This window comes from Nannobrachium achirus, assembly GCF_963921795.1.
Source record: "Nannobrachium achirus genome assembly, chromosome: 5".
Classification (NCBI taxonomy): Eukaryota; Metazoa; Chordata; class Actinopteri; order Myctophiformes; family Myctophidae; genus Nannobrachium; species Nannobrachium achirus.
This window is the reverse complement of record NC_137814.1, coordinates 23,967,677-23,994,304: the sequence shown is the minus strand read 5'-3', so window position 1 is coordinate 23,994,304 and position 26,628 is coordinate 23,967,677. Positions and strand designations below refer to the sequence as shown.

Below are 26,628 nucleotides of genomic sequence, written 5' to 3'. Positions count from 1 at the left end.
CGCTTTGAGCTTGCCTTGCCCATGTAGAACTGCTATTTTCAGAAAGACAGTGTATAAAATAGGGCTAACGAGTATGTTTCATAATATTTTAATTTATATCCGCAAAGTAACTATAGTAACTTCAACTAAGTTTTCAATTAAATGTAGTGGAATAAAAGAGTAGAAGTAAAAGTATTGGAAATTGGAATTACTCATGTAAAGTAGCCTACAAATAACTCAAAATTGGACTTATAAGTACAGTATAAGTAAATGTACTTTGTTACTTTACACCACTGGAAGACAGAGTGACATGTGGTTCTGGCCAATCACAGGTCCGTCAGGCCAGGGTGTTCTGCCATAGAGCATCGCAGCGGAAGTGGATTCCTGGGGTCACTTAATATTCCCCATTCATTTTCGCCATAGACTTTTACAAAAATATTTATAACAATTATGTTAAGCCTCGAACCAAGCCATCCAGGATGGAGGTGAATCATGACCATATAACCTTTGATCCTATGTGAAAACATATTTTAATATTACATTATTTGATATACTACATTTAATAACTAACTACCCTTTGTTTTGCGATTTTCAAAATGTTCTTTTCGAAATTCTAGGCCTGATGTGCACCACTGCAGTCAGTTCAAGGGGAGATTTTTTTTTTTTTTTTTTACTTTACTGAGGTCGCTCTAAGAGCAGACTTGCTGTCATATTGACGTATTTCAGCAGCCTGGCTTGTTTGCTGCTTTAAAAGTGCATGTAGTTTTAAAGTGGCCAATCTCTTTATAATCTTTCATGCCACTTTATGGCATGGTGGAAGCCAGGTGGTGGTGGAGTCCATCCCCCTCATGATAACTGCCACTGGATTCTCCTCTGTGAGGAGTGCCTGGTCATCCATCAGGTGGTGGAGCTTGATGTGGAGTTGATGGATCTCTCTGGAGGGGTGGACCAGTTTCCCCATGCTCTTCATTGTGGTGAGTACTGCCTCTGACTCCACAGGGTGGAGGCTGTGGTTCCCATGCTCGTGAAGAGCACTGCTTGAGAGGCAGTGCTCACCACAATCTTCACAGGCATTTTTTCGGGGCTCAGTGAACACTGCCCATCCTGACATGTAGTAAAGTACCTGCCCTTGTATCAAGGGCAGGGGTTGTTGCTCGCCTGAAGGACCTGGCAAATCAGGATCTCCACTGGCTGCTCCTCCCTTTGGGCTATAGTGTCAATGTACTTAACCAGTGTGCTGTCAATGCAGGGGGCCTTGCCTTCATACTGGGATAGGGCAATAAGCTTTAACCTGGTACGGCAACAAAATCCGACAATAAGAAGTCAATGTCGGAATGGAGACATGCCGGAATGGAGATACGTCCCGTCGCAATGTGACACATTGTGAGCTTGCTGATCTGCTATTTTCAATTGTAAATGTAAAGTAGTATAGCCTAGTTGCTCCTGTTGGGCTTATTTCTTTGGCAAAATCTGGCAACAGACAATGGAGCTTGTATGTAAGAACTGCTAAATGCCCTTTTGTCAATTATTGTGACGAAGACGAAACAGTAGAACACCTGCTACTGGATTGTCTCAGGTCACAATATGTTTGGGGGGAAATGTCCCGTATTGGTTTTAAAGTCAAAATATCTTATAACGCAGTAATGTATGGTGTTTTTGAAGAGACTCTTTCAACCATGGACCAGGACTTGTATTGGTCTGTGGTATGTACCACAGTTAACAAACTGTGGAACACCCGCTGTGTAATGACAATGAAGAATGTGGCCACCTCTGGAGAGGTGGTCTTTAAGCAAATAGTCACTGAGCTGAAGAGACAAAGAACTTTGGACTCGAAAAAAAAACGTACTGAAGCCGTGGCACCTTTTGAGCTTGTAACTCTGTTTTTCTATTATATTCTATTTTTTATATATATATATATATTATGTGCTTTCTATCTAAAGGCTACTTTGGGCTAGATGTGGAAGGAAAAAAAAAAAGGAGGGAGAAAAAAAAAAAAAAGAAAAGTAATGCCCTTATATCTTCGGTACTTATAATGTAATTACACCCTACTGTATTGACATGCCTGTTTATGATTTGTTTCTATGAATGTAAATGCTTAAAACAATGACTGTAAAACTGCAAATTCTTAATAAAGTTTATTTAAAAAGCAACAGACAATTCCGTGTCACTTACTTACTTGGGAGGATGTGAAAAGATGTTTTTTGAAGCAGCACACAGAGAAAAACTCTCTAGCGCCCTCTGTAAAGAAAATGGCAGCCTCCATAGAGAGGACCAGGAATATGGTGAGTATTTTACTCCACACAGAGTAGGAATTGTTGACACAAATTGTTGACACAGCTGACCTGTTTTCTTTAATTAGAACAGTAGTTCCCAAACGTTTTAGCCTGTGACCCAAAAGATAAATTAGACATTCGCCCAGGCCCCAAACTAGATTGGCTATTGTCACTACTTCTTTAATATTATCATTATTATTATTATTATTATTATTACTATTACATGTTTATGGAAATTCTTAGATGTGTTTGTTTGAACATTTGTCAAATCCATATTTGTTTTTATATTTCATATATTTTATGACGCCTAAAGATTGGTCCGTGACCCAGAAATGGGTCCCGACCAGTGTTTGGCAGGAGTGACGTCTTCCTATTTAAGTGAATTATCTTGATTTAGTTTCCAGTCGGTTAATATTGGTATTTGCTTATAAAATAATTGTAAGTACTTTCTAAGAAGTTACTTTGGACCAACTTACAAACCAACTGGGAAAGAGTCGAGCTAGATCTAATTTAGCTCTAAACCTCAGAAACCCAACTAACCCAATAAGACTTTTGATTGATTGATTGAAGAATTTATTAGAAGTTTGCAATAGAAAAAAAGTACAGTTTCATGACAGTACAAATCACTGGTACAAGGTCAACTAAAAGGAGATCCTAGAAAGCCGAGGCTTATTTCCACAGGAACCACACTTTAAGTATCTCATATAACATTGAAAGACAGACGGATAGAACATAGTACTTTATCTAGGATAATATCAGTTTCAAAAGCATAACATCAAATACAAAAGGCAGAATACAGAGAAAAAGGGGGGGGGGAGCATGGGGGCTTAGTCTATTTACAAGTCACGGGTAGCTGCTGTCTGAAGGTGACTTTTCATACCAATTTTGAAGGAGGCTAGGGATTTGCTCTCCTTTAGGGCTTGTGGAAGGGCGTTCCACATGTTGATGGTATAGCAGGAGAACGAGTTAGCGCCTTGTTTAGTGTTAAATCTACGCTGATGATGATTAGTGGAGCTGCCTCTGGTGTTATGATCGTGAACATCCTTGACCTTTAAGAAGTAGTTTGTCAGGTACATGGGAATCTTGGAGGTGTAGTGTATCTTGTACACCAGGCCCATTGCAAGATGCTGTACTCTGTCAGCTACTTTGAGCCACCCCACGCTTTCGTGGTGATGCTCGGTAAGGTGGGTCAGAGGAGGGAGACCAAGCACAACCCTAATTAGTTTGTTTTGGGCTGTTTGGAGCTTTAGCTTTAAGGCAGCTGGGGCGTCGCGATACCAGACAAGGACTCCGTAATCAATGAGGGGCCCAATAAGAGCACCTCCTAGTGTCTTTCGGGATTTAATATTGATCAGTGGGGCAACTCTTTGCAAGAAGCGAATTCGTTGATTGACTTTATTGATTACCTTGGTGGTCATTTTTTCACTGGATAGGTTAGCCTCCAGGATGCAACCCAGGTAGCAGATGTGGTTTTTTCTTTCTATCACAGTGTCACCTACTTTAATTGTGAAGTTCTCAACTAGGCTAAGTTTCTGACTAGATCCAAAGAGGATACATTCAGTTTTGCCTAGGTGAATTGAGAGTCTGTTGTCATTGAGCCAGGTGCAGATCTTGTTAAGTTCACAGTTAAGGGCCTTTTCAACCTGCAAAATGTCTCTGCCTGAGACTAGGAGAGCCGAGTCATCCGCGAACAGAAACAGATTGCAGTCACAAGCAGATGACATGTCGTTTACGTATATTAAGAACAACAGTGGTCCTAGTATACTCCCTTGAGGTACTCCACAGTTTACTGGGAGGGGGGGGGGACAGGGTTCCGTTGACTTCCACCATCTGTTCCCTCCCCACCAAGTAAGAGTGCATCCATCTCACTGCTGTGCTATCAAGACCAATAGCTTTGAGTTTTTCGATCAGAATAGAATGATCGACGGTGTCAAATGCCTTCTGGAGGTCCAGCATGACCATGCCACAATATTTGCCATCGTGAATTTCACGTTTGATGTAATCATTCAAATAGATGAGGCATGTATCTGTGGAATGGGACTCTCTGAAGCCAGACTGGAACTCGTAGATCAGTTTATTCTCTTCAAGATATCTAGCCACCTGTTCATAGACGATTTTTTCCATTACCTTAGAGATGGAACTAAGGATTGAGATTGGCCTGTAGTTGCCAGGGTCAAGTTTACTGCCTTTTTTGTGCAGGGGGGTTACCTTGGCTAATTTGAAGTCCTGGGGGACATAACCCTGCTTGATAGATAGATTAATAATATGGGTAATGATTGGGGCAATGGTGGCAGCTGAGTCTATGAGAAATTTGGGGGCAATTTTATCATGGCCAGCGGCCTTGAATTGAGGTAGGGTGCGCAGTTTTTTAAACACTTCATCAGTTGACACCGTGGCAAGTTTAAAGTTGTCTTTGCATACCCCAAGGTTCCTGTAGAATTTCAAGATGTGCCTAACACCAAACAGCCCAGATGGAGCGGGCAGTTTATTGACCAGATTTTTGGCCATGGAGGTGAAGTAGATGTTGAGATTTTTGGCTACATCAAGACTATCCGTGAGGAGGGTTATGGGAGTTTGGATGGATATGTTGCTGGCTATGGATCTGAGTTTAGCACCACAGCCTAGCTGGGTTTTAAATAGCTTCCATAGGTCTCGTGGTTTGTGGATGTTTTCCTCAACTTTCTCATCCAAGTAGTTTTTTTTGGCAGAAAGGATTAAGGAGGTTGTCCGATTTCTCAGTTTATTAGCCTCTAAACTGACTATTTCTAATTTGGCTTTAAGGTGTTTATTGGGGCCTTTTTTGAGTTTGTGATTATATTTGCGTTTCTCAGAGTATTTTTTGTCTCTGAGTTTCATTGATTCACAGATTTCCGAATTCCACCATGGCTGTGAGCGGGCTTTAACCCTGACCCTACGCAAAGGAGCCACTTCGTCTAGGGTAGTGTTGAAAATGGATTTAAAGCCTAGCCAGGCTTCATCGACCTGAGTGCTAGCTAGTACTGGGGACCAGTCAGATTTCTCCAGTTTGTGGTTAAAGGCTTCGCTAGAGTAGGTTTTGAGGTTTCTAGCTTCAACTGTTTTGTGGCCGTCAGCTTTGGACTTATGTATTTTGCGGGTGCAGTAAATGATATCATGGTCGCTTAGACCACCACATTCAATAGTCCCACTCGCGGAGACTTTAGATTTGTCTGTGGTTACAATGAGATCTATGGTGGTTTGAGAGTTATCTGTAACCCTAGTTGGCTTGGTGATGAGCTGAGTGAAACCCTGTTGATTACATAGCTTATTGAACTTTTTGAATAGAGGAGCTTCTTTACGAAGCATGTCTGTGTTCCAATCGCCAATAATGTATTTTTCAACATTGTCCACCGGTGCTAGGCTCTCCTCCAGTAACTCATAGAAATCATTTTGGTCGGGCGGTCTATAGATGGCACCGATTAGTATGTTTTTAGCTTTCTTAAGAATCACTTCCACCCATACAGTTTCTAAAGAGCTGTGTTGTAGGTCAGGGCGGGGGATATACTTAATACAGTTATGAACATACATGCATACACCACCACCAAATCTGTTTCTATCATTTCGGATGACCGAGTAGTTGTCAATTTCGATCTGAGAGTCAGTGATAGAGTCATCAAGTTTGGTCTCTGAGAAGGTTAGAAAATGGACCTTACCTTCGTGAACCATATGCTTGATTTGTTCAAATTTAGCAAACAAACTGTTAATGTTTAAGTGCATAATATGAATACCTCTTTTCACAAAGCGGCTGGCAAAGTCCATGGCGAGGTCTATGGAAGTGTTCGCAACGGCGTCGGTGGGGGAGGGGGGGTTGGTTGCAGTCTCTGGGGGCTTCAGAGGGGGACAAAGGGACAAAGGGGTCTCCATGAAAAGTTGGGGGATGGGGTGGTGAGGGCCCGTGGTCACCGATTTAACCCAGGTAGAAAACAGCGCTCTGGCCTTCTCCGTTAGCCAGCGTGGAGCAGAGTTAATGTAGACTCTGTTCTGGGGTGCTGGGTCCATGAGGGGGTCCACCGGGTCCATGAAGGGGTCCGCCGGGTGCGTCTGCAGGTCGGGTGGGTCGGTGGGGCCGCCGGGGTCCGGTGTTGTGTGACTTGCGTTGATGATGCTGGTCTCGTGCTGAGCTAGTCATGCGGGGGCGATCGCCGAGGGTTCACCGGGGGTCCGTGAGCCAGGGGGTCCTTCGACGATCCGTGAGTCCGCGGAGGCGACTGCCGTGTGATCGTCGGAGGTCGGCTGGTCAGGACATCTGGAGTAGCCCGTTGTTAGTCCCTCAGGATTCATCAGTGAGGAGCTAGCTAAGTTAGCATCGTTAGCTTCGCTGATCACAGACAAAGAAGGATCTGCCGTCGTCAATCCAGCTGCAGTAGCGAGAGCAGCTAGTCTTCGGGTCATCTGTCTGGTAGCTACAGGCCCTGGATTCGATTCTAAATCTCCTGATTGCAGTAATAATAAGAAGATCAAAGATCGACTCATACAACCATTCAGGGGTTTGTCCCTTTTGTTCCGGTTAGCAGCCAGCAAAGATTGAATAACATGAGATCCAAAGCTCGGGTGCTTAGCTACCGTTTTGGCAAGAAGATATAACTCACTGTGTTTTTCGTCCGTTTTGTCCATTTCCCATAAAAGATTCTCGTATTCCATTGGTGTTAGGATCTGTGGTGATTTATAGCATAAATCCGTGATCCATAGTAGAAATAGGAGAAAATGTGGGATGAACCAAGCCTTTGGTGTTTTGGTTCCGGAGCGTGAGCGAAAAACACGTCCTGCCATGGTGATGTCCGGAAGTGACTATGACAAACCAGGGTTGCACCTGTGGATTACTATACCAGTAATTAAACCCTAACAGAAACGGTGCAACCCGCCCCCACCCTTCTAGCCTAGTAAACTGACTCCTCCCATCTTCTGTTCCCCCCTTTTTTTTTTTTTTTTTGAAAAATACCGTAACTGCCCATTGCCTGTGACAAAGCCTTTTGTTCTCAGATTCCCGGGCTTGTGTGGTAGCCTAAATCAAACGGTTATCCATGAAGTAGCCACGGAAACCCAGGCATTTTATTTTATCCATGAAGTGTCTGCGAAGCCAAACTTCTATTTTATTAATTTACTATATACTCTCACTATACATATCATATCTGTCCATTATTACAGCTACTAGGGCATATTTTCTGGATAGAAGAAATAGGACATAAAGTGGCCTACTATGTGTAAAAACATGAGTTACGCAAGTGTGTTATTTCTCCTGACATGAGATGTTAAATATAGTGCTATATTGGTTGCAGTAGGCTATTGTCATGTTAGTTTATATAATAGTCTATCATTGCCTTACTTTGGTGTCACGTCCGTCTACAAGAAAATAGTCTCTTCAAATGATACATTTGGTGGCTCTTAAAAGAGCCGTTTTGGGGTTCTGACAGTGATAGATCAAGTTTAAGCACGTTCTCCACGGATACGACGGGCCAGCTGAATGTCTTTGGGCATGATGGTCACCCTCTTGGCGTGGATGGCGCACAGGTTGGTATCTTCAAACAGACCGACTAAATAAGCCTCGGCAGACTCCTGCAGAGCCATGACGGCGGAGCTCTGGAAGCGCAGGTCGGTCTTGAAGTCCTGGGCGATCTCCCTCACCAGACGCTGGAAGGGCAGCTTGCGGATCAGCAGCTCGGTGGACTTCTGGTAACGACGGATCTCCCTCAGAGCCACTGTACCGGGACGGTAACGGTGAGGCTTCTTCACTCCACCGGTCGCCGGCGCGCTCTTACGAGCTGCCTTAGTGGCGAGCTGCTTCCTGGGGGCTTTGCCTCCGGTGGACTTGCGAGCGGTCTGCTTGGTACGTGCCATTTTCTCTGTGCTGCTTGAACAAAGAAGTTATGATAGAAACGAGCGCAAACTCTTTCTCTTTATCTCAGCGGCTCTGAGACGCCGTCTTTCTCTGATTGGTCTGTGGTCAGGAACCTCCTTGTTTGGGAGGAACCAGAGTTTAGACTGGGAGGAGCCGATCACGCCACTAGTAGTGATTGGTGGGGAGCTCATACACGCTCAGCCCGCACACACACACACACACGTTTATGATTGATGGGGCGCACACATAGTCTGTCCCACCAATCACAAAAAAGTGTGTGTTACAAAGTCGAACGCAGGCTATAAAACGTCTCGTATTCTTCTCTTCCAGCACATTTCTTCGAGCTTATACTCTAGAAATAAACCTTCAGAATGAGCGGCCGAGGTAAGACAGGCGTTATAATGTAGTGATAAATAATGTCTACTACGTTTGCGTCCCGTTTTGTCCACAACTGGGCTCGTTTAAAGTATACGGGCGAGGCAGACCTCCCCACACGGGAGTTTGTGGGAAAAGAGCTTTTGTTTAAGAGCAAGCTTGTTAGTGCAAAGGATATCTACTCCTTTATCGCCTTGCCGAACCGGCGTGAGTTCGAGTTGTGTTTTTTTCAAGAGACGACGCTGCGTCGCTTTCTTGAACAGTACGCTTCTGAGATCGAGGAGGAGAAATGGAAGTACTGGTCCATAGAATCTTCTGTTAGCATCAGTGTGGTGAACGTGGTGGTTAAGTTTTGGACCGGACGGGTCTCAGACCACGACGTGGAGCTATACTTGAAGCGCTACTGCAACCTGCTAGAGAAACCGTACAAGCCGGTGGATTCCTTTGGGATATGGTATGGAGTACGAAAGTACAAGGTGGAGATCAAGCTCAACACCAACGGCAAACGGATGTGCTTGCCCAGCTCCATTTCACTGGGTCCGTACAACGGCCGTGTGTTCTACCCGGGCCAGGAGACCAGGTGCTTCGTGTGTAGCAGTACGGAGCACCAGGTCCGGGAGTGCAAGGAGGTCAAGTGCTGGAAGTGTTCGGGCTTAGGACACAAGGCGAAGGACTGCCAGAACAGCGCGGTATGCAGCCTGTGTGGAGAGCTCGGGCACTCGTATTTCCAGTGCCCCAAGTCTTACAGCAACAAGGCTAAAGAACAGCGCAAAGAACAAGCAACGGAGCAGCAGAGACGGGTCGTGGAGCTACTAAGGAGCAGCAGACAGCAGGTGCCGCCCTCTTATTACAACTCTATGGTGCCGCCACCAGACGACGCCAGCACCCCACAGTCGGCTGACAGTGGGCAGCAGAGCCGTCCGCAGCTGGAACCCAGCGCTACAACACCAACTCCGACTGAGGAGCGCAGTGAAGCTGGGATGACAGCGGGGACGGGGAGGAAGGAGCCTGACCCTGGCAACTTCAGGCCAATCTCAATCCTGAGTTCCCTCTCTATGCTGGTGCCTGGGAGAGGTCGTCGTACTCAACTGGAACCCGGCGCTACAACACCAACTCCGAGAGGGGAGCGCGGTGAAGCTGGGACGACAGCTGAGACGAAGGTGAGCCAGCAGCTGGTGCCAGGCAGAGGGAGAGGCCGTGGGAGAAGTTCTTTCTCAGCCGCCAACATGAGAGCAGCCGCAGCGCGCTCCGGAGGGGTGATCTTTCAGATGGTGGGACAGCAGCAGCAGTCGCCGCCACCCTCTTGTCCAGAGGCAGCTGCCGCAGAGGAGACGGAGGAGGCTGTCAGACAGCTGGAGGATGCTGTGAAAAACATCCTGCCTCCCTGGTCCGACTCTTCTGGCGTCGAGGAGGAGAAGGGAGCTGAGGATGATGAGCAACGTGATGAGGAGAAGGGCGAGGAGTCAGATTATGACTCAGCAAGCGAGGAGCCGAGTGAACCGAGCGACAGCACCCCAGGCAGTAGCCTTGTTTCGGGCGGAGGAGAGGGGCTCCTCCCCGATGCTGCAGACGGGACTCGAGGAGAAGGAGCTGAGCATCATGTGAGTGTTAATGGTCAGAAGCGACAGACGTCGCCTCTGGCCAATGTTGAGAAGAAGCATAAACAGCGATGAAAGCGCGGTTAACAATAACACTGTTATATAATGTCTACACTCTCTGTAGTTACCTGTAACTTGAGAGGAATCAAGTCGGCAGAGAACAGAAAGACTAAGATGAATATTCTCCATACTACGTTGTATGACATTATATGTACACAAGAATTACGTCTTACAACTCGGGATGATATTGATGATGTAACTAACATATGGGAAAAAGGTACTTCTATTATATCTATAGGGCTTGATAAGGCTGATGGTGTTGGTATATTCTTTAAAAGTAAAGCTGAGATTATAAAGACAAGAGAAATTATTCCAGGGAGGATTTTATTAGTTGACTGTTTTTATTTAAATGTAAAGCTTAGAATTATAAACGTTTACACACCTCCAGATGCTGCAACGAAAGTAAGAATGTTTAAAAGATTATACGAGTTATTAACAGTTGGTTATCATACGATATTATGTGGAGACTTTAACGCTTATACTGATGCTAACGACAGAATATCTGATACTAATCTTGATGCCCGGGTCCGTAATAGAGAAGGTGTTGAGTTGAAAAAGATGAGTGAATTATGTGGTGTGTCAGATGTATTTAGGATGTTGCATCCGACTGACGTGGGATATACTCGAGTTGACAGAAATGTCAAAACGAGGATAGACCGGGTGTATATTAATGCAAATATTTTTCCTGTAACTTACAAAACACGTGTTTTGGTTAACTCTGATCATCTTGCTGTAATAGTGTTGTTACGACTTGGCCAGATTGAAAAGAAGGGGTTTTGGAAACTAAACGTTAGCTGCCTGAAAAATAATGATGTACTTGCGGAACTAAAAGGGGAGATTACAATTACTAAAAGTCTAAATGTACTAACTAACTCATATGTGGAGTTATGGGAAGTAATGAAGGAGCGCTTAAGATATTTCTTTAAATATAAATCTAAGATATTAAACCAGGAGCGAAATGAAAAATATAATGTATTAATGGCTGAGTTTGTAAACCTTAAGACGAAAGCGGATAAAAGTGAGGATGATGAAGAGCTCTTAATTGAAATGGAGGCTGAATTAGCTAAATTAAATGATGTCTCTTTTTGCCTCCGCCTACAGGCAGGAATGGGAGACTCCGATGGTCCAAGTAATGCTAATAGTTTAATTAGTCTACACAAAAAGAATTTGCAAAATAAACATGTTGGTTCTATTCTTAATGACGGCGGCCTTTTGATAGAGGAGGAAAAAACTAAAAGGGAAACCATCAGAGAACTATGTGAAACAATGTACCAGAAAATATCTATTAATGAGCCAAGACTGCGTGCATTTCTTGATTCTGTCGATTTAAGTGAAGTTGGCCTTATTTCTGCAGGTGGTGAAATTACCAAAAATGAGGTGAGGGAAGCAATCTCACATTTACGTAAAGGCAAGAGTCCAGGTCCAGACGGCCTGCCTAATGAGCTATTTCTCTCATGCACAGAGGAGCTAGTTGACCTGCTAACTTCTGCTCTTAACGATGGAATCAAGACAGGCAAAATGCATCCTTCGTTTTATCATGGTGTCATATCGCTTATATATAAAAAGGGGCCTGCGCATAATTTAGATAACTGGAGACACGTTACACTTATGAATGTGGATTATAAAATATTGGCAAAGATAGTGGTCAATAGGTTAAATAACGACCTGGAAAAAATTATAGAAAAAGAACAGACATGTGCTATTAAGGGACGACTCATGTGGGATAATCTGGGTATTTTGAGAGATATCACTGGTGGAGAAGTAAAGGAAGAATTCTTCATTGTGAGTTTAGACCAAAAAAAGGCCTTCGATTTCATTTCTAGAGAGTATCTGTGGGAAGTTTTAAAAGTATATGGTTTTAATCAGGATTTCATTAATTTGATCAAGTTGCTATATGCAGAGTCCACGGTTCAGGTCAATGTAAATGGTGTTTTAACAGAGGCATTTGGAATTAAGAGGGGAGTGAAGCAAGGGTGCCCCCTATCGGCAGCTCTCTATATTTTAGCTATTAACCCTTTATTAAAACGAATTAAAAATGATAAAAGACTCTCAGGGATAAAAACCAGTAGCGGTGAGAGGGTGGTCGTCCTGGCCTACGCTGACGACGTGACCATCATAATTAAAAACCAGTATGAGTTAGATGTTATAAATGAGCACTTGACACTTTATGAAGAGGTTTCGGGTTCTAAGCTGAATCAGGACAAAACAGAAGGTGTCTGGTTTGGGAGAAGGGAGGCACGGCCAACAGTAAATATAAAAGACAGTGAAACAATGAAAGTCCTGGGTATCAAGTTCAGCAGCAGTGACAGTTATGGGAAAAATTGGGATAACAAGGACAAAGAGATAAAAGACGAATTAGATAAATGGGAGAATAAATCATGTCGCTTTAAAACAAAGATTATAATTATAAAATCATGTATTGTATCAAAGCTATTATTTCTCGCAACCATTTTTCCTCCTAAGGACCAGACACTTAAAAAGTTAAATCAATTATTGGTCAACTTTATTTGGGGAACCACCAGGGAGGTGACCAAAAGAGACCTTTTATATAAAAATAAGCGTTTTGGAGGTCTTGGAGCTGTTGACCTGGGATTAAAACTAAAAATTGCCTTTTGTAAAAATGTAGCTTCTGGCTTTAAAAGAAATGCAGTATGGATTGGCGAGGCTTTAAGCTGGACCAAAAAGAAGGGCCGAGCAAGGAGCTCTTTTCCTTATTTTAAAATAATGTATGGTGATTTATTGTGTAATTCTGCACATATGAATATTGATTGGACTGAAATGTCGAGCAAGAAAATCTATGGAGTTATATGTGATGACATGTATGGTGGCGTTTTCCCCTACAGAGATCTGGACGACAACCAGAAGCAGGTGTGTCTGAAAAATATTTGGAGTAAAAACTTGTCTGAAAAAAAGAGAGACGTCATGTGGCTCGTGTCTGTAAGACGACTAGCCGTTAGGGCAGTTGTCAAATGGAGTTGTTTTGTAACAACAGTTAAATGCCCTTTTGTTAATTGTGACGAAGATGAAACTATAGAGCACCTACTGGTTGATTGTTCCAGATCGCAGTATGTGTGGGGGAGAATGGCCCGCATTGGCTTCACCGTAAAATTGAGTTATAACGCGATAATGTATGGTGTATTTGACGAGAATCTTTCACCCATGGACCAGGATTTCTATTGGTCTGTTGTATGTACCACAGTGAACAAACTGTGGAATACACGATGTGCAATGACTATTAAGCAGGAGGCCATCTCTGGAGAGATGGTCTTCAAGCAGATAATCACTGAGCTGAAGAGACAAAGAACTCTTGACTCTAAACAAAACGTACTGAAACCGTGGCACCTTTTGACCTTGTAATTTGTTTTTTTTTCCCCTTCTATTTATTATATTTCTATTTTCTATTATATTTGTGTATCTAAAGACTTGGACTTGAGACTGAAAAAGGGGGGGGTTTAAAATGGAAAGTAATGCCCTTACATTGTCTATGTTTATTATAATGTACTTACATGACTTTGAATTGTATGTATGAATGCAAATGCTTAAATAATTGTAAACTGCCAATTTTCAATAAAGTTTATTTAAAAATAAAAAAAAAGTAAGACAGGCGGAAAGGCCAGGGCGAAGGCCAAGACCCGCTCATCCCGTGCCGGGCTCCAGTTCCCCGTGGGTCGTGTCCACAGGCTGCTGCGTAAAGGCAACTATGCCCAGAGAGTCGGTGCCGGCGCCCCGGTCTATCTGGCGGCTGTCCTCGAGTACTTGACCGCTGAGATCCTGGAGTTGGCTGGAAACGCTGCCCGTGACAACAAGAAGACTCGTATCATCCCCCGTCACCTCCAGCTGGCCGTCCGCAACGACGAGGAGCTCAACAAACTGCTGGGCGGAGTAACCATCGCTCAGGGTGGCGTGCTGCCCAACATCCAGGCTGTCCTGCTCCCCAAGAAGACCGAGAAAGCCGCCAAGAAATAAATCCACTTAATACGTCTCAACAAACCCCCAAAAGGCTCTTTTAAGAGCCACCCACCGTTTCAACAAAGAGTCGCTCCTATTGCCCTAGAAGAGAATGTATGTTGTATTGATAGTGAAATAAGCCTGCGTGCTTTCTGCACTGCAGTGCAATGGTCTGTTATATTCGGTATCATGAAACATTTCAGAATGGGACATCGATCTACTCCGATAATCTGACCGAAGTTTCGTTTTTTCCACATGTACGGAGCCCAACTAAATGTTAAATTAATAAAAGACTAACTTGCGGCCAGGGCAAAGGAATTAAATATGTAAATTTCACGTTTCTGTTCCAATATGGCTGACATTTTAGGCTACTTTATTATATTACTTTTCTTTGCCACTTTGAGGATATTATAACTAGTTCATGTTTTCATTGTCAACCTAGTTACTAAATAGTCCGTGTGTACTCGAAAGTTTCTTATCACCAAAATATCTAATCTGTCAAAAGCCAGGCGATTGGGCATTTAATAGCATTCGGATCAACTCCTTCTTGGAAAATATGGGTGGTCCTTAAAAGGACCGTTGTTGTTTACTATACAATATGCAGTTTACTTGGAGCTGGTGTACTTGGTGACAGCCTTGGTGCCCTCAGACACGGCGTGCTTGGCCAGCTCGCCGGGGAGCAGCAGGCGGACGGCGGTCTGAATCTCCCTGGATGAGATGGTGGAGCGCTTGTTGTAGTGAGCCAGACGAGAGGCTTCACCGGCGATGCGCTCAAAGATGTCGTTGACAAAGGAGTTCATGATGCCCATGGCCTTGGAGGAGATACCGGTGTCAGGGTGGACCTGCTTCAGGACCTTGTACACGTAGATGGCGTAGCTCTCCTTCCTGGACTTTCTACGCTTCTTACCGCCCTTGGCGGCGGTCTTGGAGACGGCTTTCTTGGAGCCCTTCTTGGGCGCTGGCTTCGCGACCTCTGGCATTTTGATGGTATTCTATCAGTGGCTAGCAGAGAAGAATGAGTTAGAGAGCCCAGTCGCACCACCATTTATACACAGCCACTGCAAATGTAGTATGTGACTCCCAGCATATGATTGGCTGATCCTCCCACAAAGAGGGTGGTGTCTTTGTTTCTGTATTATTATTTCCCCCGCTCGTGCGCTCTATTGTCCCTGTACATTTTGAGCGGCTAAATATGCATTTAGGGTAAATGTACATTTTAACGTGAAAGTATTTATTTTGTTATACTGATATTGCATAGATTTCTAAACTATGTACGGACCCCAATGGAAACAAGCCATAGTGCTTTCTTGACTAACAAAAGGTAGCCTAATAGGCTATGTCAATCTGTCTATTCATTGAGACAATGGCACTATTCCCAATATTATAATATAAGAAATAGTTAATCAAGTAATGTGCCGAAAAAAGAACCGGTGCGCAGGCACCAGGGCGCGCGCGCGCGCGTGTGTGTGTGTGTGTGTGTGTGTGTGTGTGTGTGTGTGTGTGTGTGTGTGTGTGTGTGCGCGCGCAATGTTACTTTATTTTTCTCCATTCCTAGCCCGTTTATTACTTGAAGACAATGAAAGCAGAATCGATTTAGTTGTCATAACTCCAGTTAAATTCAGTTGGGACAATGTAATGTAAACTCAGTATGCTGAGTGCCTATTCCAAAGTAATATAATGATGAGCCGAGTGTTTTCCCGCCTCTACATGTTCACAGACTAATAATGGCAGTCACAGGAGCTTGTTTAAACCCAATTGTAATACGGTTCATCCCAGTGCAAACGTACTAGTTCACGTTTATATTCAAATCACTGTATAGGCCTACTTATTCCACTTCCACAAGTAAAGACAGGTTACATAAGGATTGTTTTATGCGATACAACTTTAGTCAGGATTGGAACTGCTTAAAAAAATGTTTATGAAGCAAAGCAGGGCTTATGTTCATTTCTGCAGAGAACAAAAGAACTGTTCCTGGGTGAAGTTGAACGACAATAGTGTACATCTTTTGATCTTTAGCAGCGCAGTATATTCAAGTTTTGGATAAGAATTGAGCAATTATCGATAGTCTAAAGTGCTGCATACGATTGGGAACCAACTCGTTACATAACGTGTGGGTGGCTCTTAAAAGAGCCTTTGGGTTGTTGGTAAATCAAGTCAGAATTATTAACCGCCGAAGCCGTACAGAGTGCGTCCCTGTCTCTTCAGGGCATAGACAACATCCATGGCGGTCACGGTCTTTCGCTTGGCGTGCTCGGTGTAGGTGACAGCATCACGGATCACGTTCTCCAGGAACACCTTGAGGACACCGCGGGTCTCCTCGTAGATCAAGCCGGAGATACGCTTCACACCGCCACGGCGAGCCAGACGGCGGATTGCGGGCTTGGTGATTCCCTGGATGTTATCACGAAGAACCTTGCGATGACGCTTGGCGCCTCCTTTTCCGAGTCCTTTTCCGCCTTTGCCACGCCCACTCATTTTTAAGCTTCAGATCAGTTGAAGATGCAGAAGTGAATGATTCCAGTGCCCAAAGCCATGCCTTTTTATGTGTGTTCTGAGGGCGTGATTCCTAAACCCACCAGGATTGAGTTAAGACCCGCCTCCTTCTCGATAATCTTAAGTATGAAAGTGCCCATGAACGTTAGTGCTGCTCGCTCAAGTGCAAAGTACCTACTACCTACTGATCCATTACAATAATACACGCAGCATAATAGGCCCAAAGCCATATCCAAACCATAACAATTTAACTGATAATCAGTAAGAGTTTTTATTTTGAGCACAGACAGTAGTGACAAATGTATAGCTTTCTCAGTAGGCCTACGTTTTTCTCTTTAGCAAAGTTACAAAGTTTTCCCTTTATTAAGCACAGTACAATTAAGTCAGTTTCAAGATTGTTTTAGCACAGTTTATTTTGAGCACTGTAGAGAGAAATTAATAGTTGTGCTTTGTGCAAATGCAGGCTTTTCTCAAGTACAAGTCTTCATGCCTCTGACTTTATCCACCCTCCATGTGTCAGGCAGGGATTTCAGCCACTCCTGGAAGTCCTCGCGTTTCCGCGAGGCGGGTCTTAACTCAAGCCTGGTGGGTTTAGGAATCACGCGTTCTGAGGACGTAAGGGAGGACAGGCAGGCTTTGTGGGCGTTGCCATACCCCCTACCCCTCCCCTAACCTCGCATCACCAGGCTTTCCGCTGGGGGAAAACCCCTCCCCCGCCCCACACACACGCACCTCCCTCTTGTTCATTTTGGTCACATCACCCCTTAGTATAAAGTAACATTGCTTGTCAAGTCCTCTATATCATAACAATTGTTATTATCATTATTTTGTTTAATTCTTCCCTATTAATATTCTTGTAAATGTACATTTGGTGTTACTGTATACATGCGTATGTACACCCTCTGGGCCATAACATTTCGGTCAGACTCAAGTTTAAACGTTTTTATTGTCACATAACCTAAATAAAGGTATAGCCTAGTAATTCGTCAATAATTAAGTATTAATACGGACTTCATGTCTCGCTTATTTGAGCAATGTCACATTTGCCATGTGTTTGCACATGATGTAGAGGTGGACCAGGGTTACTATTTACAACAATGTATATGATTTTGAACTTGGTAGTAGGCTACTATTCAATACCAATATGTTGAATTTGAACCAAAACATACAAGTCAGGGCAATGGCGAATCGAACGATGATGGATTAACTTAATTAGATCATAAGGGAGATGTGGTTGAGTTTACAAGCTCGATAGCTAAAGTGAGAGATGGCCGTATTCGAAATGTAGGACAGTCAGGCTGCATTAATGTTTATAACTTTGTCATAAAATAATTATCGTTACCATTATATTTCTAGACTCTTTGTCTAGAGTTATTTTTGAGTGGCATCAGTCCAATAACACACATGTCTATTAAAACAGACTTATTACTCCAGTACTCACATATGACCATGATATCAAAGTGAGGATAGGCCTACTCTTATAAAAATGAGATGGTTGGCTCTTAAAAGAGCCTTTTGTGGGTAATACTGGGTAGAGATGGATTGGAACAGACGGTTTACTTCTTTTTGGGGGCTGCCTTCTTTGCTGCCTTGGGTTTGGCAACCTTCTTGGCTGGAGCTTTCTTGGCTGCTGCGGGCTTCTTAGCCACCTTCTTGGGGCTCTTGGCGGCCTTCTTGGGGCTTTTAGCCGCTACTTTCTTGGCGGCGGGCTTCTTGGCTTTCTTGGGTGATTTCTTGGCGGCTGCGGGCTTCTTTGCCGCCGCCTTCTTGGGCTTCTTAGCCGCTGCGGGTTTCTTGGCGGCAGCGGGCTTCTTTGCTTTAACGGCCTTCTTTGCAGCAGGCTTCTTCGCCTTCACCGCTTCTGCCTTCTTGTTCATCTTGAAAGAGCCAGACGCGCCGGTGCCTTTGAGCTGGACCAGGGTGCCTTTTGCGACCAGGCTCTTGACGGCGATCTTAACGCGGGCCTTGTTCTTCTCCACATCGTAGCCGCCGGCAGCCAGAGCTTTCTTGACCGCAGCCAGAGACACACCGCTCCGCTCCTTGGAGGCGGACACGGCTTTGACGACCAGCTCAGCGACGCTGGGGCCGGTCTTCTTGGGTCGGGGAGCCGCCTTCTTCTTGGCGGCCTTGGCCGGAGCTGGAGCTGGAGCGATTTCTGCCATTGTTTTCTCGGATAGTAGTTCGTCTCTCCTTCTCTATGGTAAAGTCTGTCAGACTGGTCCTGAACGCCCAGAGGGGGCTGGACTTAAACACCACATGAGAACCGTATAGAGACAACACACAGACGCACTCTTGTCTGGGTGGCTTAATGTGCCACTTGTGTTTTCTCCTCATTTAAAACAAGTTATAACAAACTACGGCGAATGTTATGAAATGAAACAAAGAGCTGACCAGTTAGCACACATGTTCCTTTTTGTTATTAATGTATCTGAGATGAAAAAAACACTCTCGTTTTTAAGTGATACGCTCAAAACACCACCCTTTCACAGTCAGAGCAGAGTGTTTCCTCAGACATTTTTCGTCTATAACATGTTAAACTATTTTAAATTAACACCAATACTCACAAACCTATTAGCAGACATACCTGGTGACGCAATACCATAAACTATACTCTTGTTTTACCATCTATTTTGCTATAAATAGAAGGTTTTCTGACCCCAGTAAACACACCCCAGTTGACGGCAGCATGATGGTGGAGTTGATCCTGGCTTCCAATGCAGATGACAGCTGTTGCAACACTAGATGGATTTGTGGACAAATAACTTACTGTGATCAAACTACAGCAAACAAAATGTGTTTAAATCTTCACTCAAACGTGGTATCTGGATGTGATTGTGACACACATACACTTTCCTTCCATGCATTTTACTGTGAAGATGTGTTTTGACTTTGGAACATGTTATTGACTTGTATATTGGCATGTAATAGTAGTATATACAACATAGTAATATGTTAACGTACAATCATTTTCAACATTTACAGCTTTCGCTTAATTTTAGTGTCACATGAGGACAACGTAAATGAAGATTATCATGTATTGTATGGACTATAATTATGTCTACTAGGTCTTAAATCCTATGCATAATATGTCATGTCATGTCATGTCATGTCATGTCATGCATGTCATGCTACACAACAGTTCAGCAATATGATTGTTGATTTTGGTTAGGATTATAGGAAGTTAGGATTATATCGTATTAGAGATATTGTGAGGGGGTGGAAGTAGCGTTATCCTTTTTATTTTTTATTTTCTTTAATAATTGTTTGTTTTTACAATTATTTCCTTTTGTTTGAGCATGTTTTGTATAATTTCTCTAATATGTTTCGTTGTGATAATGCTATATTGCTGTCTCCCTCTAACAACCTCCTCTCTTTCCATGTGTGAGTCTGACTGCGAACTGATAGGATAACTAGACGCCGGTGCTGGCCAATGTATGGGGGACTGACGTCATGACCAGCCAATGGGCGGCTGGCAGAGTGGGAGGCGGCCCTTTAAGAGGAACGCCAGGCTCAGTCTAGGTTGACAAGCAAGGGGCGCAGACGTGTGTGTGGAGCAGGCTGAGGGAAGTGACTCAGGTGGCCGGCTGTGATGAGCAGAGAGACAGGCACAGGCCGAGCCAGGCAGTAACTGAACTGAACCTTATTGAACTAAAGTGCTAGGACCGAGTAGCGCTTTACCTTACAAACCCAGCGGATTCCAGACGGTGATCCGGGTGTCAGCGGTACCAGGCAGGGTCCGGCCATCCAGAGACGAGCGAGAGGGTCCTGACGAGCCGAACCGGCTACCCGGCTAACGAGAGGGGTCGTTGTGACTACTGTGGTGTCGTGTGAACTATTCGCAGCGGCAGGTCACAAGCCTGCCTGCGTGTGAGTATCCAATCCTGTACACCACTGTCACTAAAGTCACTGGCCTAGAGTTGAGCTGTATAGTCGTCACGACAAGGATACTGGCGTATTCTTTGTATTCACAGAACGGTGGACTAAAGACGTAGATGACCAAAGATGAGCTGTGTGCCGCTGTGTGTGCCATCCCACCTGCTGTAGAAGTCACTATTCCCACCTGCTGAAACGATACTCTGCCTATTATTTCATATCTGCTTAGTTATATAACATTTATTCGTCCTTAAATCTGCGCTCCTTGCATTATAATTAATTATCGTAATTATTATACTATTACGATTTGAGGCCTTAACGAGCCGGTACCCTAAACTAAGTGCACTTTAATTGTCACCAAGAACGTTACGATAAGAGAAAGAAGGGGGGTTTGAATTAATGTTTTATTGTTGACAGTGCTCTTATTTTTAGTTTTTTAGTTAGTTGGCGCCGTAGGATTTTAGGGTTCCCTTTTATTTTATTATTGTGTTTTTGGCGTGATAGAGGCCGCTGTAACCTAGTAATAAAGATTGTTATACTTTTCTAAACTGTCGTCCTGGTCATTCTCTCCTCATGATTTATATTGCTCTGGTGTTCCGTAAACGAACTTGTGTGTCCCTAAAGGTTGTGCCTTTTGTGCACTTATTTTCCTCTTTAAACGAGGTGGCGTTGTCGGAAACTTATAATTATACAATCTGCTAATGATAATACTTAATAATATACAACAAACCAAAAAGGTGTATTTACAATTATTTATTGGCAAATTCAGTAACAAGGTAATGACAAAGGTACCAGTTTAAACACTGGCGGTTAATGTGAGTTGGGCCACCCTTACATAATTGACGTTTGTAGCGGCAGGGTCGGACACAGAGCAATATAGAGGAGAGAGTGAATAAGTGTGTAATTGTGAACTTGTTAATATGATGATGATGCCGGTGTATCCGGGCGCCCCGTGGCTGCCCACGTTTGGAGGTACAGAGGGTGAACTTAAGTACAGGGAATGGAAAGTACAGATTAAAGGGCTATTGGGGACGCAAGATGTTAATGAGGCTAAAAAGGTTGCCATTCTATTACAAACCTTGACTGATGAAGCTAGACGGCAAGTTAATGTGTTGGATGAGGGGGATCGAGATACTGTGGCCAAAATCTTTGCTCATCTAGATAACGTGTACAAGGAAACAATCCCTGTTGCAAAGGTACGCTCACAATTTTATAGTTGCGCACAGCGCCCTGGAGAGAGTGTCAGTGCCTTTATTCTGAGACTTAGAGAATTATTTTGTGGGTTGCGGCGTTATGATGCGACTACAGCCCCCTCCGAGGCCGTCTTGAAAGACCAGTTTCTTATGGGGTTAACTGAGGGCCCACTTGGTCAAGCACTGAGAATATATGCTCGACGCCACCCTGACGAAGACTTCGCCGCGCTGCGACAGGAGGCCTTGACGTTGGACACGGAACATGGAGGTACGCCAGCTACTGAAATCGCTTGTCATGCTATTAACCCCGTAACTGTCCCTGTGCCACCACAGACCTCTGCGTGGAGAGATGAGCTGAAGCGAGAAATAATGGAGGATGTCAAGACGCAGTTGCACGGTATGACGAAAGAGTTGATGAGTGAACTCCGACCGCTCATCCAGGCTGCCGCTCCTGCTGTGCGTCCCCAACCACCGCCGTCTGAGGCGTCCTATGTGCCACCTGCGCGCCGGTACGCGCCACCTCAGAGATATGAATGGGATGGGGAGGGGAGGCCCATATGCCGTCAATGCAAACGGTCAGGACATATAGCTAGATGGTGCACTACTAATCAGCCGTCGTTAAACTAAATCGTCCTGTTGCCGAGGTCCAGGCAACAGGAGTCCCCTTATCTGTGACACATACTCGGGCCAATGATGCATTTATCGGGCAATGCCCCATGATTAAAGTAAAGATGGGAGGCGTTCACTTAAAAGGGTTGCTTGATACGGGGTCCCAAGTCACTTTAATGCAACAGAGCTTATTTGAAGAACACTTCTCTCAAACTGATTTAGGTGCAGGGCCACTTGTGTTTAAATTAAGAGCAGCAAATGGCCTTGACATACCGTACACTAGTTATGCGGTATTTGATTTGGAGCTAGAGGGAGTGCAAGTCCCAGGGCGAGGGGTCGTAATTGTTAAAGATGAACACTGTACGCAGCCCTTGATTATTGGCATGAACGTAGTGAGTGCATGCTGGCGTACACTGTTTAAATGGCCTGGGAGGGTTGCGTTTCCCCCGCGGCAAGCGAACGCGTTGTGGCGAGACGCATTCGCTGCCTGTAAAAGAGTTGAGGCTGTGACTAATGATGACGGGTCTTTGGGTTATGTGTGGCCCGTCAGTCGCCAAAGGATTCGGGTCCCCGCCCGCAGTGAAATGGTTGTATGGGGACGCACACGTCGGGGACCGGGAGGAACTGACTTTGAGGCTCTGGTCGAGGCGCTACCAGACATGAAGGAATTGGGGTTGGCGCGCGCCTTGGTTACGGTACGGGGCGGGCGGGTCCCTATTCGTCTCTGTAACCCCTTTCCTTATAGCCTGACGGTGAGGCGCTATCAGAAGTTGGGGAAACTGTACCCTGTGCATGATGCTGATGTTCGGGGAAGTCAAGATCTGAGCCTGTCCATGTCCGCTGATGGCCTGGTGGATGTTGCCCTGGTGAGCGCTGCGGAAGACGGACCCGTGCGCACCCTATCCCAAGAACTCGGTGGGCTGGCTGATCGCACTGACCTGCCCGAGGGAGAGAAAGAGGGACTGCAGTCCATGTTGCTGAGATGGGAAAAGGTGTTTGCTGTACACGATGAAGATTTCGGGCGGACGGACGCCGTGCAACACCAAATCCACACAGCGGGCGCCGCACCCATTCGTGAGCGACACAGGCCACTGCCGCCCTCCATGTACAAAGAAATGAAGGCCTTGTTAGGTGACATGTTGGCGAAAGGAGTCATCGCGGAGAGCTGTAGTCCGTGGGCCGCACCGATTGTGCTGGTTAAGAAGAAGGACGGCAGCTGGAGGTTCTGCGTGGACTACCGTAAGTTGAATGCAGTTACCCATAAAGACGCGTTCCCTTTACCTCGTATTGAAGAAACATTGACCAGTTTGACTAAAGCACAGTGGTTCTCGACTCTTGATTTGGCCAGTGGGTATTGGCAAGTAGGCATGGATCCACGTGATCAAGAAAAGACTGCCTTTACGACCCCACTGGGTCTGTTTGAATTCAAACGAATGCCCTTCGGGCTGTGTAATGCGCCTGCTACGTTCCAGAGACTCATGCAGCACTGTTTAAGTGGACAAGTAGCTGAGTCTTTATTAGTTTATTTGGACGATATTATTATCTACTCCCCTGACTTCTGTTCTCATCTACAGCAGCTGGATCGGGTGTTCCAGCGACTATGGAAGCACGGACTGAAACTGCGCCTTGATAAATGTAAACTGTTACAACGTGAAGTGCAGTTCTTGGGGCATGTGGTGGACCGGGAGGGAGTGCGCCCCGACCCAGACAAGTTAGTGGCGGTGCGAGGGTGGCCAATTCCAACCACGGTGCGGGAGGTTCGTGCATTTCTGGGTCTTGCAGGCTATTACCGCCGTTTTGTAGAATCATTCGCTGCTATAGCCCGTCCACTGAATAATCTCTTAATTGGGGTCCCCGTTGATAACAAGTCCTCACAGAAACCGATTATATGGACGGCAGAATGTCAAGCTGCTTTCGATGCGCTAAAAGGTGCCCTCACCCAAGCTCCGGTGTTGGCCTATGCTGACTATGAGGAACCTTTTGTGGTATATACGGATGCGAGCAACCGGGGGTTGGGTGCAGTGCTAGCCCAAATCCAAGATGGGAAGGAACGAGTTATCGCGTATGCGAGTCGTAGTTTGCACCCAACAGAACAAAATGATGCTAATTATAGTTCCTTTAAATTAGAGTTATTGGCCCTTAAATGGGCTGTAACCGAGAAATTTAAAGATTATTTGGCTGGGGCACGGTTCACTGTATTTACCGATAATAACCCGGTGGCGCACCTCCAGACAGCTCGCTTGGGCGCTATCGAACAACGCTGGGCGGCCCAATTGGCTTCTTTTACGTTTGAGATTAAGTACCGGCCAGGCAAGAACAATGCTAATGCTGACGCCCTATCTAGATTTCCTGTAGACACCGGGGCGGTCGCGACGGTGGAACTAACGCCCGCAGCAGGAAATGCTGGCTGGGCTGGTGCTGAGTGGCTGCGAGCACAGAAGGATGATGAGGCTATCCAGGTGGTGACGCGGTGTGTGGAGAGGGGCATCCACCCTACGTTGACAGAGAAGAGGAGCTGGACGAAAGAGGCGGCCCAGCTGTTGCGCCAATGGACGAAACTGCGGGTGGATATTGTACCGTAATGTGACTGACCCTTACACCCAGGAAGAATATTTACAAGTTGTCTGTCCAGGTTCCAGGAGGAAGGAGGTGTGGAGAGAGATGCATGTGGCTGCGGCACATGCGGGGGTGGACCGGACGCTGGTGCAGCTCCGGCGGCGTTTCTACTGGCAAGGCATGGAGGGGGAGGTACGTCGTTTCCATGAGGGCTGTGTAAACTGTAGCTTACAAAAAACTAGGGTCGAGCCTAGAGCCCCTTTACAACCTTTCGAAGTCTCGTACCCCTTAGAAGTGGTGGCTATTGATTTCCTTACCCTGGGTCGACCTGCCGACACCTGTCAAAATATCCTTGTAGCCACAGATCTATTTACTAAATATAGCTGGGCCATACCCACACGTGATCAAACTGCTCAGACCACTGTTCGGGTGTTATGGACCCATATTATACAGCCGTACGGTTGCCCCGCCCGTTTTCATTCGGACAGAGGCGCTAACTTCGAGTCTGCGCTCATGCAACAGTTATGTAATAATTATGGTATTACTAAGAGCCGTACTACGCCGTATTATCCAGCCGGAAATGGTGGCGTGGAACGCTGTAATCAAACGGTACTTAATTTACTACGCTCGTTGGACACTGATAAGCATGGCCGATGGCCTGAGCATCTGCCTGAGTTGATTCATGCGTATAATAACACTCCTCACAGCGCCACTGGCTATGCCCCGGCGTTTCTAATGTTTGGCCGCCATCTGCGGCGCCCTGTAGACGTGGAACTGGGAGTACAGCCTAGGCAGGACAGATTTGGGGTGGGGGACTGGGTTCAGCATCACCAACGGCGGTTGAATGATGCGTATCGCACCGCAGGGCAAAGGATGGAAAGGATGGCAGAACAGCGCAAGCGCATGTATGACAAGAGGGCGGGTATCCCACCGTTGGTATCCGGAGAGCGAGTGTGGGTGAGAAATCGGAACAGACAGGGGCACGGGAAGTTGGCTTCTTGGTGGGACCCAGAACCCTTTGTTGTACTAGAAACAGTGGGCGAAGCTGGGCTAGTTTATAGGATTCGACCAGAAAAGGGTGGGCGAGATCGAACGGTGCACCGTAATGCCTTGAAAGTCTGTGTAGCGCCTCCAGAGGTGCCCCAGTGTCCCGAACCGACACCCCAGCAGCCAGTCGTGGGGCCGGTGTGGCAGCAGTGTTATGGTTTTTTCCCCGTAGCTCAACGACGTTCAGGGCGGGCTAATTTTGGGCAGCCGCCCGTACGCTACAGCCCTGGTTGAGTTGGTCGCAGGGACTGCTAATGATTTAGTAGGGGGGAGTGTGAGGGGGTGGAAGTAGCGTTATCCTTTTTATTTTTTATTTTCTTTAATAATTGTTTGTTTTTACAATTATTTCCTTTTGTTTGAGCATGTTTTGTATAATTTCTCTAATATGTTTCGTTGTGATAATGCTATATTGCTGTCTCCCTCTAACAACCTCCTCTCTTTCCATGTGTGAGTCTGACTGCGAACTGATAGGATAACTAGACGCCGGTGCTGGCCAATGTATGGGGGACTGACGTCATGACCAGCCAATGGGCGGCTGGCAGAGTGGGAGGCGGCCCTTTAAGAGGAACGCCAGGCTCAGTCTAGGTTGACAAGCAAGGGGCGCAGACGTGTGTGTGGAGCAGGCTGAGGGAAGTGACTCAGGTGGCCGGCTGTGATGAGCAGAGAGACAGGCACAGGCCGAGCCAGGCAGTAACTGAACTGAACCTTATTGAACTAAAGTGCTAGGACCGAGTAGCGCTTTACCTTACAAACCCAGCGGATTCCAGACG

At 45.5% G+C, this 26,628-nt stretch overlaps 6 protein-coding genes across 10 annotated transcripts in view; 2 read left to right on the top strand and 4 right to left on the bottom strand.

Moving 5' to 3' along the window:
- LOC308285972 (histone H1-like) overlaps window positions 1–18,742 on the bottom strand; it is a gene marked incomplete at both ends in the record, with an annotated part of 69,839 nt that extends 51,097 nt beyond the window's left edge. For both annotated transcript variants that reach the window (XM_080726925.1, XM_080726926.1), the window contains one exon: window positions 18,230–18,742. In XM_080726925.1, coding sequence (XP_080583051.1) covers window positions 18,230–18,742 — 513 coding nt within the window. The remainder of the gene's footprint in view (window positions 1–18,229) is intronic.
- Window positions 1–26,628, top strand: part of LOC308285974 (histone H1-like) — a gene marked incomplete at both ends in the record, with an annotated part of 402,459 nt that overhangs the window by 83,790 nt on the left and 292,041 nt on the right. The gene's annotated exons all lie outside the window — the stretch shown is intronic.
- On the bottom strand, window positions 7,695–8,105 carry LOC308285984 (histone H3.2; the record flags this gene model as incomplete). The annotated part of the gene is made up of 1 exon (XM_080726941.1): window positions 7,695–8,105. One exon carries the CDS (start codon window positions 8,103–8,105, stop codon window positions 7,695–7,697), a length of 411 nt encoding a protein of 136 aa, XP_080583067.1.
- Window positions 12,918–14,105, top strand: LOC308286066 (histone H2A-like; the record flags this gene model as incomplete). The annotated part of the gene is made up of 2 exons (XM_080727027.1): window positions 12,918–13,007; window positions 13,740–14,105. 2 exons carry the CDS (start codon window positions 12,918–12,920, stop codon window positions 14,103–14,105), a joined length of 456 nt encoding a protein of 151 aa, XP_080583153.1.
- LOC308286004 (histone H2B-like) lies at window positions 14,693–15,070 on the bottom strand (the record flags this gene model as incomplete). Its single annotated transcript, XM_080726961.1, has 1 exon — window positions 14,693–15,070. Exon 1 carries the CDS (start codon window positions 15,065–15,067, stop codon window positions 14,693–14,695), a length of 375 nt encoding a protein of 124 aa, XP_080583087.1. The 5' UTR covers window positions 15,068–15,070.
- Window positions 16,251–16,562, bottom strand: LOC308285999 (histone H4; the record flags this gene model as incomplete). Its single annotated transcript, XM_080726956.1, has 1 exon — window positions 16,251–16,562. One exon carries the CDS (start codon window positions 16,560–16,562, stop codon window positions 16,251–16,253), a length of 312 nt encoding a protein of 103 aa, XP_080583082.1.